This window comes from Aplidium turbinatum, chromosome 17, assembly GCF_918807975.1.
Source record: "Aplidium turbinatum chromosome 17, kaAplTurb1.1, whole genome shotgun sequence".
Lineage (NCBI taxonomy): Eukaryota > Metazoa > Chordata > Ascidiacea > Aplousobranchia > Polyclinidae > Aplidium > Aplidium turbinatum.
Window position 1 is genome coordinate 16,097,920 of NC_137488.1, and position 16,825 is coordinate 16,114,744.

General features: G+C 38.9%; 1 protein-coding gene across 1 annotated transcript; it reads left to right on the forward strand.

Moving 5' to 3' along the window:
- Positions 1-10,513: 10,513 nt before the first annotated feature.
- On the forward strand, positions 10,514-10,936 carry LOC145786254 (uncharacterized). The gene has a single exon (XM_082597895.1). The coding sequence runs from the start codon at positions 10,514-10,516 to the stop codon at positions 10,934-10,936; it is 423 nt and encodes a 140-aa protein (XP_082454021.1).
- Positions 10,937-16,825: the final 5,889 nt, after the last annotated feature.

A 16,825-nucleotide genomic window follows, 5' to 3' on the forward strand; every position in this document is an offset into this window, starting at 1 on the left:
GCAAAGACATATTGGAACCAAAACACAGCAAAATGTCAGATGAACACTTTCAGATGCTTGTGTTTCTTCGTGAAAATTCAAAATAAAACTTGTTTGTCTCGAGTGGTTTATATCGTGTAAATGTTTGGCACCTAGCAAACAAAATTAGTCTACGCTAGTGTATGCGCTGACGCTGACAACTTTTTTTACAAGTTACGTTGACGCATACGGCGTAGCCTATGGTTTTTCGAATGTTTGCGTTTACGCTGACGGCGTCAATATTTTTTTGTATGCGCGTACATCACTGGATAGGCCTATCATCTGATCAGGTGATGATCCAAATGATTGAAAGTCTAAATGCGGAATTACGAATGTAAAAAATGATAATATACATAGGCTAATAATGCCCAACACTTGATTGTCTGGAGTATTTAGACTATAGTGCAGGTAGCCTATATAGTTACAGGCATAGCCTATACCAGTGTTTCTCAACTTTTTTTGACCCAACGCTCCCTTCATGAACCGGCAAACTTTTATCGCCCCCCAACAAAAACGATTAATTACGAAAAGCGAAAAAAATACGATTAATACTACAAAAAGTGCTCAATGCCAAGCAAAAGCCAAGCAGAGTGAATTACATCAAATATACAGCAGACTAGTTAGTAGCCTAGTTACCAGTCTCTAAAATCCATACAGCCTGTTTTACTCTAAAAGGGAGATCATCAAAAGATCCTTATTCAAATGATTGATGATCCCCTTTTGATGATCCCTCTTTTAGGGTGAAACAGGCTGTAAGGGCTTTAGAGACTAGTAACCATATTTGATAAAAAGCAAATATATATTTGCAAGCATGAAAATAGTATAGGCCTACTGGTAGTCAATGTGAACCTTGGACTTGGTAAGAAAGTGCCAGTTTCTTCACATCCGGTGTAAAGCTAGTGAGAAACATTCGAAGATCACCTCTTTTGGATATGTCAAGTGGGTTTCGCTGTTTGGTAGGCTATGTAGCAGAACAACACAGCTGAATCCCTTTTCCACCAGGTATGAGGTAGGAAATGCTACCACGAAGATACGAGCTCTTTGACGAAATCGTTACGCTGGGCGGTAGATGGTTTAAACCAGAATGCCCCCTAATAATCAAAACGCCCCCCTTAAGCCGAGGTAATCATACCGCCCCCCTGCAAAATCAAAACGCCCCCCCAGGGGGCGGAACCGCCCCCGTTGAGAACCACTGGCCTATACGGTAATTCATTGAAATTATAATGAAGACTAAAAACTATATAAAACAGCTATTCAAGGTTTCAGATCGTTTCAACTGACGTAATTTGGTTCAATCAATCAATCAAGTTTATTTCGGCATAGCTCCACATTCATTTTCAATGTAGGCCTGCATATCAGTAGATATAACAAGGCGTAGGTAGTAACAAGGTAACATCAGTAGATATATTCAGTGTTGGTTTCAGTTGAGTCAGCTCCAACATATGTTGTTATTAAAATGCATTTAAAGTTGTACGAAAGAAAATAACGGAGTCTGATCGATGGATAATTTCAACCATAATAACAACAAAAAGTTATTCCCCCCCCCCCCACCGAGATATGTTAAGTCTACCGTGGGACTAATATCAGCTGTTTAGAACCATATCAAACCATTTGATGCGGAAACATACAATTTCAACAATTCCTCACAAAACTTCGGGGGGGGGGGAGCTGTCCTCCCATAAATCCGCGCCTGACCTCAGCCTTTACTCCTCAGCGCAGAGTGCAGTGTTTTATGTGAAATTAAATAAAAGATTAAACTTAGCAAACATAGCAGATTTTCTTTATAGATGAAAATTCAGCATTAATATTTCAAAAACAACACACTTAAAAGAAGCCCAAAAAGCAGTCACTTGCCAAACCAAAAAATAACACGCCAGCCGAGGTTAAAAAAAGCAATTTGTTGGGAAAACCGCCAATCTGGCAACCCTTCAATGACAAGTCTCAGTCCCCAGACAGCCAGGGTAGGCACTTTAACGTAGTACACTCTTCGAATTCATAACGCAATCTATGCGTAACGTATATGACATTACTGGTGTTTTAGTCACAATTTTTCTCATAAACTCCATTGATTGCAGTCACTACGCGATCCTTCTTGCACTCAGTTCAGTTGCAGAAGAAAAAATAGTATTAGCAGAGGGTGGGAATCGAACCCATGCAATCGACATTACTACTCCTTTGTCCTAACCCATTAGGAAACGCTGGTTGTGGCGATGCATTCAGTTAAATTTCTTTGTATCGAAATCTTTCGATAAAGACGACCAGATAATCACGTGTTGAGTCATGTCACGCATGATAGCGCTACCAACATGAGTGATGTCGTATGTCACGCATAGTTGCGGTTGCTTTTTCGAGAAGTGTAATACGTTACAGTGCCTACCGACAGCCAGACTAGTAGTACGAAAATTAGTAATCTTCATCTTCGGCTTCACCAGTGTTACCATTTTAGTCTTTTTTAAAACCAAATCTGGTTTACTTTGCAACCGTTTGGTTTTTTTTTTTCGATTTGGTTTATAGTTTTCACTACTACTACATCCCAGCTAGCGATGCCTGTTATTTTTGCATTAATTCAACGTTTGCTAACGTTGGATCGGTGTGGAGGTGACGAGTTTAGCTGACTGGGGTCTAAAATTATCGCTTTATCAACGCAACTTTGTAACAAAGCACGCTTGATATCTTCAAGACATAAGTACTTTCCTGGGTATAATTGGATTTCCGCAAAATGATGATGTTGTTTTTGCTAGTTTGTTTTATTTGTTTTTGTCATTGTTTTCATGTCGTCAAGTTATGGCCTGTCTATTTTGTGATTCGTGCAAGGCATGGTGCGTTGCGCTTGAAATGGCTTTGCCCGTGGTAGGATTTCTTTGTGGGGTTTTCTTTGCCTGCCTTGCTCTTATTTGCTATGAGCTAAACGCATCAATTACTTGGGAATTACTTCAAGTTACATCCGACAAAGACTTCTTGAAGACAATGTCTCGGAACTACAAAGAGTCTTTGAAAAAGCTCGGTCGGTTTATGATGCCCAACGTAATGCCGAAGCGTACGTTATGCCCCCTGGCGGCGAAGCTTTGAATGATCTTCTAGCTGTGTGCGAGTTACGTTCTTGGGATTCCCAATCCAGCAACAAAACGCCACCTCGCAAAAGCGACTGCCTTGCAATAGAGCAGAAAAAATGCTTCTTTTGTGGCAGAAGACTTCATCCCAGAGACAAATGTCCTGCCAAAGAACAAATTTGCTACAAATGTAACAAAAAAGGCCACTTCGCCAATGTGTGCCGTTCGACGAGCAGTAACGCAACAGCTGCATGTCAATCAACAAGCTTGGCAGCTCTCACATCGATGTCTAACTCTAAATCAGATCAAAACGTAAACGTATCCATTGAGATCAATGGAAAACTAGCTAAATGCCTTATTGACACGGACGCCCAAATCAACCACATAAGCCATGAATTCAGTAATCGCGCTAACTTGAAAGTAAGCTATAGTGACGAGCAGCATGTGGATTTAGCTGTAAAAGGCTCATCAGTGAAAACTCGAGGTTCCTGCTTTGCAACTCTACAACTCCTGGATCGCGATTATGCTGATGTGAAATTCAGTGTCATGGACGGACTACTCTGGGACGTAATTCTTGGACGTGAGTTTTTACAACAGCATAAATGCGTAAATTTTAACTTTGGAGGATCTGAACAATCTTTGAACCTTGGGGCCTTAAAACCTTTGAGGAGCCCAATGCCAGTACGTTTATTTGAGCATATGACAGGAGACTGTTGCCCAAAATTGCTTCCAAATCACGTCGATATTCTAAAGCTGATCAAAGTTTTATTAAGAATCAAGTCGCTCAACTCTTGCGTGATGATGTTATTGAACCAAGCACGTCACCATGGCGTGCTCAATTGGTAATTGTAAAAAATGAAAACCATAAAAAACGCATGTGCGTGGACTACAGTCAAACAGTAAACAAATTTACTTTGCTCGATGCCTACCCGATTCCGAACATGCAGAGCATTATAGATAATGTTTCTCAGTACAAATGGTTTTCTACTTTGGATCTACGCAGCGCTTATCACCAAGTTCCCTTGCTGCCTGAAGAACAAGAGTACACCGCCTTTGAAGCCAACGGACAGCTGTATCACTTTAAAAGGATTCCGTTTGGCCTTAAGAATGCAGTGCCTTTTTTTCAACGAGTTATCAATGGAATCATTTCGAAATATGCTTGCAAAGGAAAATTTGCCTATCTTGATGACGTTACGGTGTGTGGTGAGACGCGCGAGGAGCACGATAAAAATCTTCAAGTTTTCCTGGGTGCTGCAAAAGACTGTAATTTAACGTTTAATGAAGACAAATGTAGTTTTTGCGTAGAAACAATAACATTGTTAGCAGTGGCGCCGCCAGACCTTCAACAATGGGGGGGCAAAATATTGACAGTGCAAGACAGAAGCATAGTCAAAAATTTTGAAAGGGGGGGTGGTGACAGCCGGTGGGCGAAGCCCGATGGTGTGTTCGCCGAAGGCGACACTTAGCGGCGGGGGGTCTGGGGGGCCTCCCCCAGAAAATTTTGAAAAATTACTTTCAGTTTGGTGCATTCTGAGAGCATTTTCAACAAAATTGTGGGTATGAATATTTCTGTAAAATAGTGCTGTCCGGTGGCATAGCAAAAGGATAAGATCATGTTTTCTTCGGCATTTTTCCGAAATAAAGCTAGGCCTAAGTCTCTATGTTTTCTTGTTGCTAATTCCAGACTGAGATATTTGAATGTTTGGTATTGGTAAAACTCGCTCTTTTAATGCAGTTTCGTTTAAAATTAGGCAAACTTTGTTTTAGAGACATGGGTTGATTGCTTTTTTTTGCGAGATTATTACAGTTTTATTATTTATCAATTTTCTCCTTGGTTGATTCAAAAAACGATCTTATTCCGGTAAGTCACTAACTTTTATGCTCTGAAGTCAACCCAAAGTTTAGAAAATGTAACGTCATAGAGGTCATACATCTTGATGAGTGTCAAACAAAAAGCTTTGAGACAATGAAGTTACTTTAGGCTATTTCTGATATATTCAAGATTTGTATAACGAATAGCTGTTTAGATGTTAATATAGAATTATAGATCGAACAAGCGATCTCAGCAGTTGCAGATGGCTTGCATCCTTGCACAGTTTGACGAAAAATTACATCAAAGGCTAAAACTTTTCTAAAACTAAGAATAAATTTTAAACTTTAAATTTAAGGTTGAAAAGACATGACGTAATATCTTCCAACCTTAGTTATATATTTTTTCATTACGTAACGTCTTGTAGGAATAAATTGAAAATCAGTATGATCACTCAAAATGAAGGCAATGGGACTACGAATCCTCACTAAACCAATCAATCAATGGTCTTGTTGCACTGAAGATGACAACCTTATATTTTACTGATCTCCGGAGCTGACGTAAACCGGCATAGATCTGTTGACTCAATGCAAACCCTTTGAAGGTTGGGGGGGAGCTGTCAATTCAACTTTTTTGTATCAACAGTTGTATCTCTAAAACCACTGAGGCTGCGACTACGAGATTTCTTGACTTTTCCTAACTTTTATTCACCTCTATTGAGCTGAAATTTTGAGCGAATAAAGGTTATAAATTGAAAGATATAAGGCATTTCTCAGCACATCCTCTGAAATATTTCATATTCTATTGTGAAACATTTTGCCACCAGCTGGATGAAAGTAATTAATTTGGCCCATGTCTCGTTATTCCTAACTGTTTCACAGCGTGAAGGGCATTGGTTGTATGTAAAATAATGTGAAAAAAATTAATCACAACATTACTATGCACGTTCTTCATTACTCTATCAAAAAATAATGTGTAAACTCACGCTACCAATTACACTCATAAGTGACCTCAACATTACAACGTATATGAGCAGTTCTAAAATTCACATAGCCTAGTTTTAATTTTCGGATATGCTCAGCGTGAATAATTTTACAAAGTGAATCCCAAATTTTGAAACCGTGCCAAAATAACAGAGATATCACTCCTAAAGCATAAGAAGAATTGACAGCCCCCCCCCCCAAAAAACTGAGCAAGACTCCAGGAGCCCAACCTTCTAAGCGTTAAAAGTCATGTCGACTTATTCTTGATGCCCCCTTATCGAAAATTGTTCTTTGTAGTACCGCTTTGAAGGTGGATTACGACTATGAACAAAAGAATAAATTTTAAACTTCATATTTGTAATAAAATTAGTTTGCGTTCTTCTGGTGACTATATACTAGGTTACCTCGTGATGTTAAAGATGATAACTAGCTTTTGTATTTCCGACGTTTCGTCAGTCAGCACGACTGACTTTATCAAGGTGGCTAAAACAGGTTAACACAACCTGTTCAGCAACGATGGCACAACACAAAAACATACTGATAAAATGAGTAAAGTAAAGCAGCAAGAATCAGAATTAAAACACGCAACGATACCTAGAGGTTAAACTAAATGCAGTGAATGCCTAAAACCAGTAGGCTACTTTCCAACAGCGTAAATTTATCTATCTATTGGGCCACTGTCAAGAAACGTTGAAAAAACATCAGACAAGACAGAAAACAATGGGATTAGCAATAACAATGGTAGAGAAGACGCACTGAGAATGGAAAAGGTGAAGCTAAAGTTAAAGTAATTTTTTGTACACAGAGGGGAAATTCTGACCATCTTTTTGGTTAAGAGCATGTTGTGCCTTCTGGTTTATGTACCATTTTTCTGTGAACAATCTTTTTGTATAATCCTTTTCAGTTTTAAGAATGGTGGCGTTGGTCCAAGTAATTTTATGGTCTGAATTTATAGAGTGTTTGCAAAGAGCGGAATGCTCTGGACGTTGAAATTTAATAGCTCTTTGGTGCTCGTTGATTCTAGATTTAAGATCACGTTTTGTCTGTCCTATTGGACACTATTGGACAGACAAAACGTGATCTTAAATCTAGAATCAACGAGCACCAAAGAGCTATTAAATTTCAACGTCCAGAGCATTCCGCTCTTTGCAAACACTCTATAAATTCAGACCATAAAATTACTTGGACCAACGCCACCATTCTTAAAACTGAAAAGGATTATACAAAAAGATTGTTCACAGAAAAATGGTACATAAACCAGAAGGCACAACATGCTCTTAACCAAAAAGATGGTCAGAATTTCCCCTCTGTGTACAAAAAATTACTTTAACTTTAGCTTCACCTTTTCCATTCTCAGTGCGTCTTCTCTACCATTGTTATTGCTAATCCAATTGTTTTCTGTCTTGTCTGATGTTTTTTCAACGTTTCTTGACAGTGGCCCAATAGATAGATAAATTTACGCTGTTGGAAAGTAGCCTACTGGTTTTAGGCATTCACTGCATTTAGTTTAACCTCTAGGTATCGTTGCGTGTTTTAATTCTGATTCTTGCTGCTTTACTTTACTCATTTTATCAGTATGTTTTTGTGTTGTGCCATCGTTGCTGAACAGGTTGTGTTAACCTGTTTTAGCCACCTTGATAAAGTCAGTCGTGCTGACTGACGAAACGTCGGAAATACAAAAGCTAGTTATCATCTTTAACATCACGAGGTAACCTAGTATATAGTCACCAGAAGAACGCAAACTAATTTTATTACCAAATGCCTGGTGAACAGTCTCTCTCTGCTTTTACTTCATATTTGTATTGAAAACACATGACGTAATGTCTTCCAACCTTATCACATTTTTTTCATTACGTAATATTTACCACCACCAAACCGCTTTTGACGATCGAATTTGTTAATTTATTATTCGGTAAAATGTTTAGATGATGTCACGTCATTATGCCGATTTGAGATCTAATTTCATTCATGACGTCGTATGGATGAAAAACTTTTACAAGTTTTATACTCTGCTGAGATTAAAGAAGAAACATAAATGATAAATATTGGAGAAATTGAGTCTCCTTTACAACTTAAGCTTTTTATCTACTGTACAATTTAGTCATCAAGGATTTCCATACTTTTTTTAAAGAGAGAGCTTTTACCTCCCCCCCCCCCCCCCTTGCAACTTGAGTTGACTTACTTGAGGCTGGGATCCAAATATTTAAAAAATAATATTAATATGTATTAATAAAAAAAAATGATGCCCAAAACATTGGGGGGGCAGCTGCCCCGCCTGCCCCCCCCCCTGCCGGCGCCACTGATTGTTAGGATATCGCATCTCGAAAGGTGTGGTTGAACCAGATCCTGAAAGAGTAAAACCAGTTATCGAAATGCCTGTTCCTAACACTGCTAAAGAACTTCAGCGCGTGGTAGGCATGTTTGCTTACTATGCGCAGTGGATCCCTCAGTACTCGGAAAAAATTAAACCTCTGGTTTTGTCAAAAACTTTTCCACTTGATAAGCAAGCTATACAAGCTCTCTCCACGTTGAAAAAAGATTTGAGCATTGCTACTCTTGGGACAGTAAATGAACAACTCCCGTTTGTGCTTGAAACCGACGCATCCGACAACGCAGTATCAGCAACGTTGAATCAGCAAGGACGCCCTGTAGCTTTGTTTTCGAGGATGCTAAACAAGAGTGAAATTCGATATTCCAGCGTAGAAAAGGAAGCTTTAGCGATCGTCGAAGCAGTACGAAAATGGAAGCATTTCCTAAGTGGTCGTCATTTCACGGTTGTGACGGATCAAAGGTCAGTTTCATTTATGTACTCAAGCACAAATCATAACAAAATTAAAAACAATAAAGTGCAACGATGGCGCATGGAACTAAGTGAGTTCAATTTTGACATTGTTTACCTCTCTGGGAAATATAACTCCGCTCCCGATGCACTGTCCAGAGCATACATTGCTACGATGCATAATAATGTGCTACACGATATTCATGTATCTTTATGCCATCCCGGTATAACTCGTTTGCTTCATTTTGTTCGAACTAAAAATTTACCTTATTCTGTCGACGACGTTCGGAAAACGGTGCAAAACTGCAGCGTATGTGCAGAAATCAAACCTAACTTTTATATACCACCTAATGCGCATCTTGTTAAAGCTACCCAGCCGTTTGAGCGACTGAGTTTAGATTTCAAAGGCCCTATGCCGTCTGTGTCCAAGAACAAATACATGTTAACAGTTGTGGACGAATTTTCTCGTTTTCCTTTCGCGTTTCCTTGTGCAAGTACAGATGCGCGAACTGTTATTTCTTGTTTAAACCAATTGTTTGCGTTGTTTGGTATGCCTGCGTATGTACACTCCGAGGTTATGCGTCTATTCAAAGCCGATAATTCAAAGTGGTAAATTCAAAGCCGATAATTCAAAGATAACAATTCAAAGCGGTCGATTGAAAGCCGATAATTCAAAGACGACAATTCCAAGCGGTCAATTGAAAGCCGACAATTGAAAGCCGGCAGTTCAAAGTTGACGATAATTAATCCGCTTGATTGGAAAAGTCAATAATTGAAATTAATTAATCTTATTGTGATGTGATAAGAGTGCGAGCTCGTACTGTACTCAAAAGCCCATCGTTTTGCAATGCTGAAGTTAGTCAGAAGTCGAACAAGGAGTAGTATAGATGTTTCTTTCACGAAAACGGAAAGAGGAAGGAATAAAGCATGCCTTGGCGGCTACTGCTATAATCACGACAGGGATAGTAAGCTTGGTGAGGGGTTAAGCTTCTGGTTGTGTGAAGAGTATTGGAAGGAAAATAAGTGCAAAGCAAGAATGCATGTCTGCAATGAAAAGGCAGTGAATTTTGTTGGAGAACATAACCACGCTCCAAATGGTCAGCGTAAGCAGGTTTTGGACGTTTGTGCCCAGGTTAAGTTGCAAGCAGCAACGTCTTACGCTACAACTCAGCAAATCATTACGGCGGCAACAGCAGATTTGCATCCAAATGCAGCAGCTCAAATTCCTGAGGAACGTGTTTTGAAACGCAGCATTCAGCGAGCCAGAAGGCAAGTACAAAATATTCCTGTGGAGCCGTCAAATGCTGAAGAACTGGTAATTCCATTAGAATTCAAGAAATTGGATGATGGTACTGTGTTTCTGCTTTATGATTCTGGGCCTGGAAATGATCGCATATGCATCTTCAGTACCCAGTGTAACCTTGAACTTCTCTCTCAGAAAGCTATTTCTCTGATGGAACGTTTAGCACAGCTCCAAGCCATCTCTTTCAACAGCTATATACCATCCATGCTATTGAATAAGGCACAATTGTACCTCTTGTCTATGCTCTTCTTCCGAACAAAGCTGCTCAAACCTATTGTCGACTTTTGCAGGCTATAAAAAACCTTCGACCTCAAATAAATCCAATGTCCTGGATGACAGACTTTGAGAAGGCTGCAATCAATGCCATTCAAGACAATTTTCCCGCAACTTCACTGACGGGCAGCTTTTACCATTTACAGCAATGTGTTTGGCGTAAAATACAGCAATTTGGATTGGTAGCAGCTTATAAAGAAGATGATGGAAAGTTTGCAATAAGTGCGCGGAGCCTGGCAGCACTAGCTTTTGTACCAGAACAAGACGTTGAGAACGCATTACAAGCCCTAGTGATAGATGAAGAAGTTGGATCACCGAATTCAACCTGTAGCTGATTACTTTGAGGACACTTGGATTGGTCGACTAACTCGCCACGGGCATCGAAGACCTGCTGTGTTCCCAAATGAACTTTGGAATGTTTATCAGCGCACTTTGCGTGGAGAGCATCGTACCAACAATAGCATTGAAGGTTGGCATAGACGTTTTCAATCAACTGTCGGTTGCTTTCGTCCGTCCATCTTTCGCTGCATCAACGCTCTTAAGAAAGAGCAAAAACATAACGAAGTCCTAATGGAACGTCTTGTGGCAGGCCACAATCCTCCATCTCGAAAAAGGAAATATGAACAACTAAATGAACGGATCCTTCGCATTGTGCAACAGTATGATGCTCGAACAACGGCTCAGTATCTGCGTGGAATTGCTCACAACTTTGGCATGTAGTTTTCTTGCGAACTATTTTCTGTTAGAATTGTCGGCTTTTGGTAGGCTATGTAATTAAATTGAAACTGTTTTCTTATGAACTATTTTAGGTTTGAATTGTAGGCTTTTCTCTGTTTTGTTTTTTGTCGTTAATCTCAGCTTTGAATTATCGGCTTTTAATTGACAGCTTTGAATTTTCGTCTTTGAATCGTCGTCTTTGAATCAACCGCTTTGAATTTTCGTCTTTGAATCATCAGCTTTGAATAAACGGCTTTGAATTTTCGGCTTTGGATTGTCTGCTTTAAATTGTCGTGCTACCACACTCCGATAGGGGCTCGGCTTTCATGTCCAAAGAACTATCATCGTATCTTAATAGTCATAGTGTTGCATGCAGTAGAACGTCTGTCTATAATGCTCCTGGAAACGGACAATGTGAAAGGTATAATGGAATAATTTGGTCTGCAGTGAAATCAGCATTAAAATCTCGTAAACTTGACATGTCGCGCTGGGAAAGCGTGCTATCCGACGCTTTGCATTCGGGGACATAGTGAGTATCGGGACGCGAAGGCGATTTCAGGCGTTGTTGGGAGAAGGGCGATTGTAGCAAACAGCTATTTTTGCACAAATAGGTTGCTCGTAACCGTTCCACTGCATTTTAATGCGCAAAAAGCACACATGACTATTGTAGTTGAAAATATAAATTTATTGCAGTTTTGTAAACATTATATTATACGGTAATCATTATTATACGGTGTTAATATATACGCGCACTAGTCCAGCACAACATTGAATGCACTGAAGCACGTACAAGTCGTACATAGACTACTGTCATTGACACATTATAGTTACGCAATACGCATGTTACCTAACACTATTAACAGCTACACAGTAATGAAAACGATAACATCTATTTTCGTACGTTTCGTCAATCAATATAATTGACTTCTTCAAGAAGATACATCAGATGGTGTAACATGACAGAGCACAATACCATGCAATAGTGACAATCAAGGAAGCAAGTAAGTGATAAGATTGATGATACAAGCAATTTGAACAACGTAATTAATGCTTCCAACACCTTGATCAAATTTACCCAAGTCAAATATTCTACAGTGTAAATATCTACTTTATATATATCGCCATTTAGATTACACTATGTTTCGTAATATAGACAAGTAGACGTAAATATACAACAGCAACTTCACCAATACTCACTTCATACGATTGGTTGTAAATAAATGTGAAGTAAGCATATAATAAACATTACAGTACAATACCAAGCAAGCTTGAAAAAATTGTTCAGGTGTTTATGAGAGTAGCAACTCTATTGGCTGTGAACTGTGAGGTATAACAAATAAGAATAAAGTAGCAATAAAAACGTGTAAACAAAACATAACTAACTTTTGTGTGTGCTTTTTAAAGTAAGTTTTCGAATCTTTCGATTAGTCACCATTGTGGAAGGTGCAATCTCCTGGGCATTAAATTGTTTCAGTTCATTTTTAGCGAAACAGTTAAATGCAGTGCACACAATTAAGTTAACGTCGGAATGTCCATTATCACACTTTTGCTGAACTAAATCGCCAATACCACGAGACTCTTCGACATTCAAGATTGAAGAAGTAAAAATAAAACGCTAATTCAACAAACTAAACAGTTTCGACTTAGCCAAGTCATCACACAATATAGCAGTGTAATATTGAACAGCCAGCGCTGTCACTGCAAAGCAGTATTCTGTGGGAGCGGATAAACCACCACGGTCAGCTATTTCAAAAAGATGTGCACGATAATGTGGTACCGACTCAAGGAGACTCGGCCCATCAACATTTTTTACCAATAACATCTTACAAGCACTCGAGAGATACTGTGGCCAATGTATCCGCTCACAAAATACGTCACATTAGCATCAGCATCGGAGAGGACATTCACATTAACTGCAGAAAAAAATTAGTAAACCATCAAACATCTGTAAACGGAAAAGTTGACATCGAAACGTCAAAGCCGAGTGGAAAAGCATCAAGGGTTGTGAGGTTATCTGCTGCAAGAAGATCATGTTGCTGCAACAAACTAAGAGTGCGAATTTTTTTTCAGCTTTCAGAACTTGTTTTACAAACATGAAAAAATTACCACCATTGGCTTGCTGATACCACCCAAACCGTCCTTCTATTGAATTGGACAAACATTTTCCAGTGAGAACATAGGTGAAATGATGGTTGGTTATCAATGTTGCGCCAACTCCGGAACCGCACCCATGGTCTAAATGCATGCAGTAAATGTCTGTGAAGTGAGCCCAGAAAGGTTTCTTTTTTTCCAAAGTATAAATAGATCTCTAGCTTTTCCCAAGAAGGTCAAACTCGGTTGTTGTTTGATTCCATCAGCTTCAATTGGAGAACACATCTCATCTCTTTTTCGAAAAGCTGAAAAAATGCAGTGCACATTAGTAATTTCTGAGTAGTGTACTACTGTACACCCATTGGTACACAACATACAGTTTAGACCAAGGGTCGCAAACGCGCGGGCCGCATGCGGCCCTCGAGGACTTTTGGTGCGGCCCGCGATGCATTTTTAATCTTCAAAATAACTAACTATTACAATAAGCTACGGCACATATTTGTTCTACAGAATTAAATAAAATGCACTCTAAAATTGCTCAAAAAATCTGAAAATGCTCATCAAACTTCACACGACTCTTTAGCACTACGGTACTGTCACGCCATTTTATTGAGGCGAGAAACTCGTATTGTTACACCACGATCACATTGCCTATTCACTTATTGTGTGGTCATTGCAACAGTAACCTTGGTATTTGCTGAATAAAGTTCTTCTAGGGTTAGTTTTTTCCCGCTTTTTTTAAAAGTAGATTGCAAGATTTTTGCTTTCCCGGTCGCAACTTTTGAAAAGGTACCATAAAAAAATCCCCTCTGAGCAACAAAGGAAAACGAATATTCTAGCTCAGTTTAGTCATCCGTTCCCCATCCGCTGGCTTGGCGCATTGGGTTAGGGCGGTGGTAGTGATTAGTAATTACATCGACGTGGGTTTGATTCCCACCACAGCTGTTGCTCTTTTTTCTTCTGTAATTACCAAACCAAGTTGAAAGGGGATTTTATAATGGTACCTTTTCAAAAGTTGCTTCCCGGTCCGTCGTTTTGTTTGCGCTCTTTTTTGTTTTTTCTTTTGCGTTCTTCTTGCGTTCGCACCGTGTTTTTCCATCTCTTCATTTTTGCTACTTTTTCTTGCGATCTCGGAGCATTCTTATTCCCTTTTTTATTGCGTTTTAACTGTGTTATGTTGTTTATTGATTTCTTATTGTATATTGCGGCCCTCGGGTTAATTTACAAGTATTTATTTGGCCCTCAAAGCAATTTGAGTTTGAGACCCTTGGTTTAGAGTTAGACCTACTATCATCGCCAGAACGAACCTTTTTTGCCTCGAATCAAAGTCAGAAGACGGTGAATAAATGAGAAAAAAAACTTATTTGCTGGGCCGTAATAAGTACTGTTGTCACTCTACACAATTTCAACCTAACTAAATAAATTTAACAACCAAACTAAAGCCATTCTTTTGATCTTATTCTTACCTTTTGTAGGTGTTGTAACAGACTTGATTTTCCACACATTGCAATTAAATTTATGAAACAAGCAGCATCTTTTTTTCATTTCTTCATCTTTCGGAAATCAAAACATTGGTACTTTCACTACAGTCTTGCAAGACTTGTACCCACTTTTACAGCTTGTTACACAACACACAAACCCCATTTCACAAATATAGATTAATTACTAAAGCACTAATTTATCACAATAAAACCTAAATGAAAGATCAGATTAAAACCTTGGATTGCTACTAAAATTTAACATATGTATATTATACTTTTGTATATAATTAACTTTCTGGACTACTAACAAGCTAGCCCTTTAGTTAGCCTATACTGATGTACGGTACTTCATATTATGGGTCTGCTACTATTCGGTGAGTCCGATTCGGTGAGTTCCTAACCTCTAACCCTAAAACGGCAATGATAATTAGGCTACGGTACCCGATAATTTAAAAAAAAAATTGAAAAAATCCCCCGTTAAGAGATCGGACTCACCGAAACGGGCCATTCCGTCATATTATAGCATAGGCCTACAGCTAGCTATATCCGTACAGAGCTACTTTAGGGGGTAAAAATGTGTGCAATTTTAATGAAAGTGCCCAAATACCAAAACAGCCATCGACTGAGTTTAAGAATATATAGGCCCAGCACATAGTACGGCTACTGTGAAACTGGCCAACTCTGCACTTTACGTTCACTCTGTCTGTTATGCAGTAGACTACTAAGACCTTCGTCCTTTAGAATAAAAAAATAACTATGGTCAGTATGATATTAACAAAGTATCATATTGTATTAGCTAGTATTAAGCAAACAAAGTATATACGGTATTCAAAACTGATGAGCAGAGCTGCATGTCAATTTTCTCTAAAACAAGGTCTTTCCATAATATATATTTCTTATTCCTAAACTGAAGAAATGTTTCTGTTTCATAAAGGAGTGATTGAAAGTTTTTAACATTTTTAATCAAGTAAACAATTCTTCAGGTGGACATGAAGTAGCAAAAAGTGTAGGCCTATTCAGTATGTTTACAGGTTTTTGCAATTTCTATTTTGGGCAGATGCACAAAGGTTTACAAATGATTTCATGTCTGTGGGTGCAAATATTGCTATCCTGTTATGGAGTTGTAGCCTACAAACAACAAATTAACATAGTCTACTTAATCAGATTGTGCTAGTTTTGTAGTTTCCCAAACATTGCTTAATTACATACATTTTTGTCAAAATTAGTAACTTTGTTGATGATAGAGCCCTGGGCAACTGCTTCACCTGCCTATGGCCTAGCACAATTTATTTAATATGCACAAAGCTACATTGGATTAGTCAATGATACTAGTCAGTGTATGGATGGTGTGATGTATTGAAATTAACCCATACTCTTACTACTAGGGAGCGTTCAAATATTACGTAACGCTTTTTTTCCGAATTTTTGACCCCCCCCCTCCCCCATGTAACGCCAACGTAAAGCTTTTTTCAATCCCCCCCTCCCCCATGTAACGCTTTTTCACTACAAATTCAGCACAAAAAACTACCATTCCGTACTCGAAAGCGTTACGTAACGTTTTGCTTGAACCCCCCTCCCCCCCGATGTGACGCTAACGTAACGCTTTGCATAACCCCCCCCCCCCCTCGAAAGCGTTACGTAATATTTGAACGTTCCCCTAGCTCTTGTTCTGACAAATTAACTCTTGAAAGCTCTCACTACAATGACAAGGCTACATATCCAATGTACCGTAGGCCCACAAACTAATCATTTGTATAAAAAGTATCCTTAGACCTCAGTCATGTTTTTAATACAAAAAATAAACCTTAATAATCTCAGAACTGCCTGTTTTGTTTGTTATTATTCCACTTTGCACAGAAAACAACACTGATCACACAAATTTGCTTCAATGGACAATACAAAATACCGTAATGTCTTATAAACCTAGTCTAAATCCACTTGCAAAGTATTTAAATGTGTATTTGCAGATAGCCTACAGAAAACCAGCATGCAAAAGACGTTCATTAGCCTTTCTGTCCCTATTGCACAACTAAACTTTATTACTAACTAGTCTTCAACGTGCAGCCCAACCACCAACAACCCTGCTTAAACTTTGAATACTTGCCAAACAGTGACAATACTGTGCGCAGAAGTGCTCTCGCGAGGTCACGTGATTTCGTATCCCGAAGCTCACTATATCCCCGTTTGCATTCTATCCGCTCTTTGCTTTGCACCGCTACAAATGAAACGCCTCACGAAAGGTTATTTGTGTATAAACGTCGATCGTCATTTGGAGTTTCTATGCCGACATGGTTATAAACACCAAATAAAGTGTGTCTAC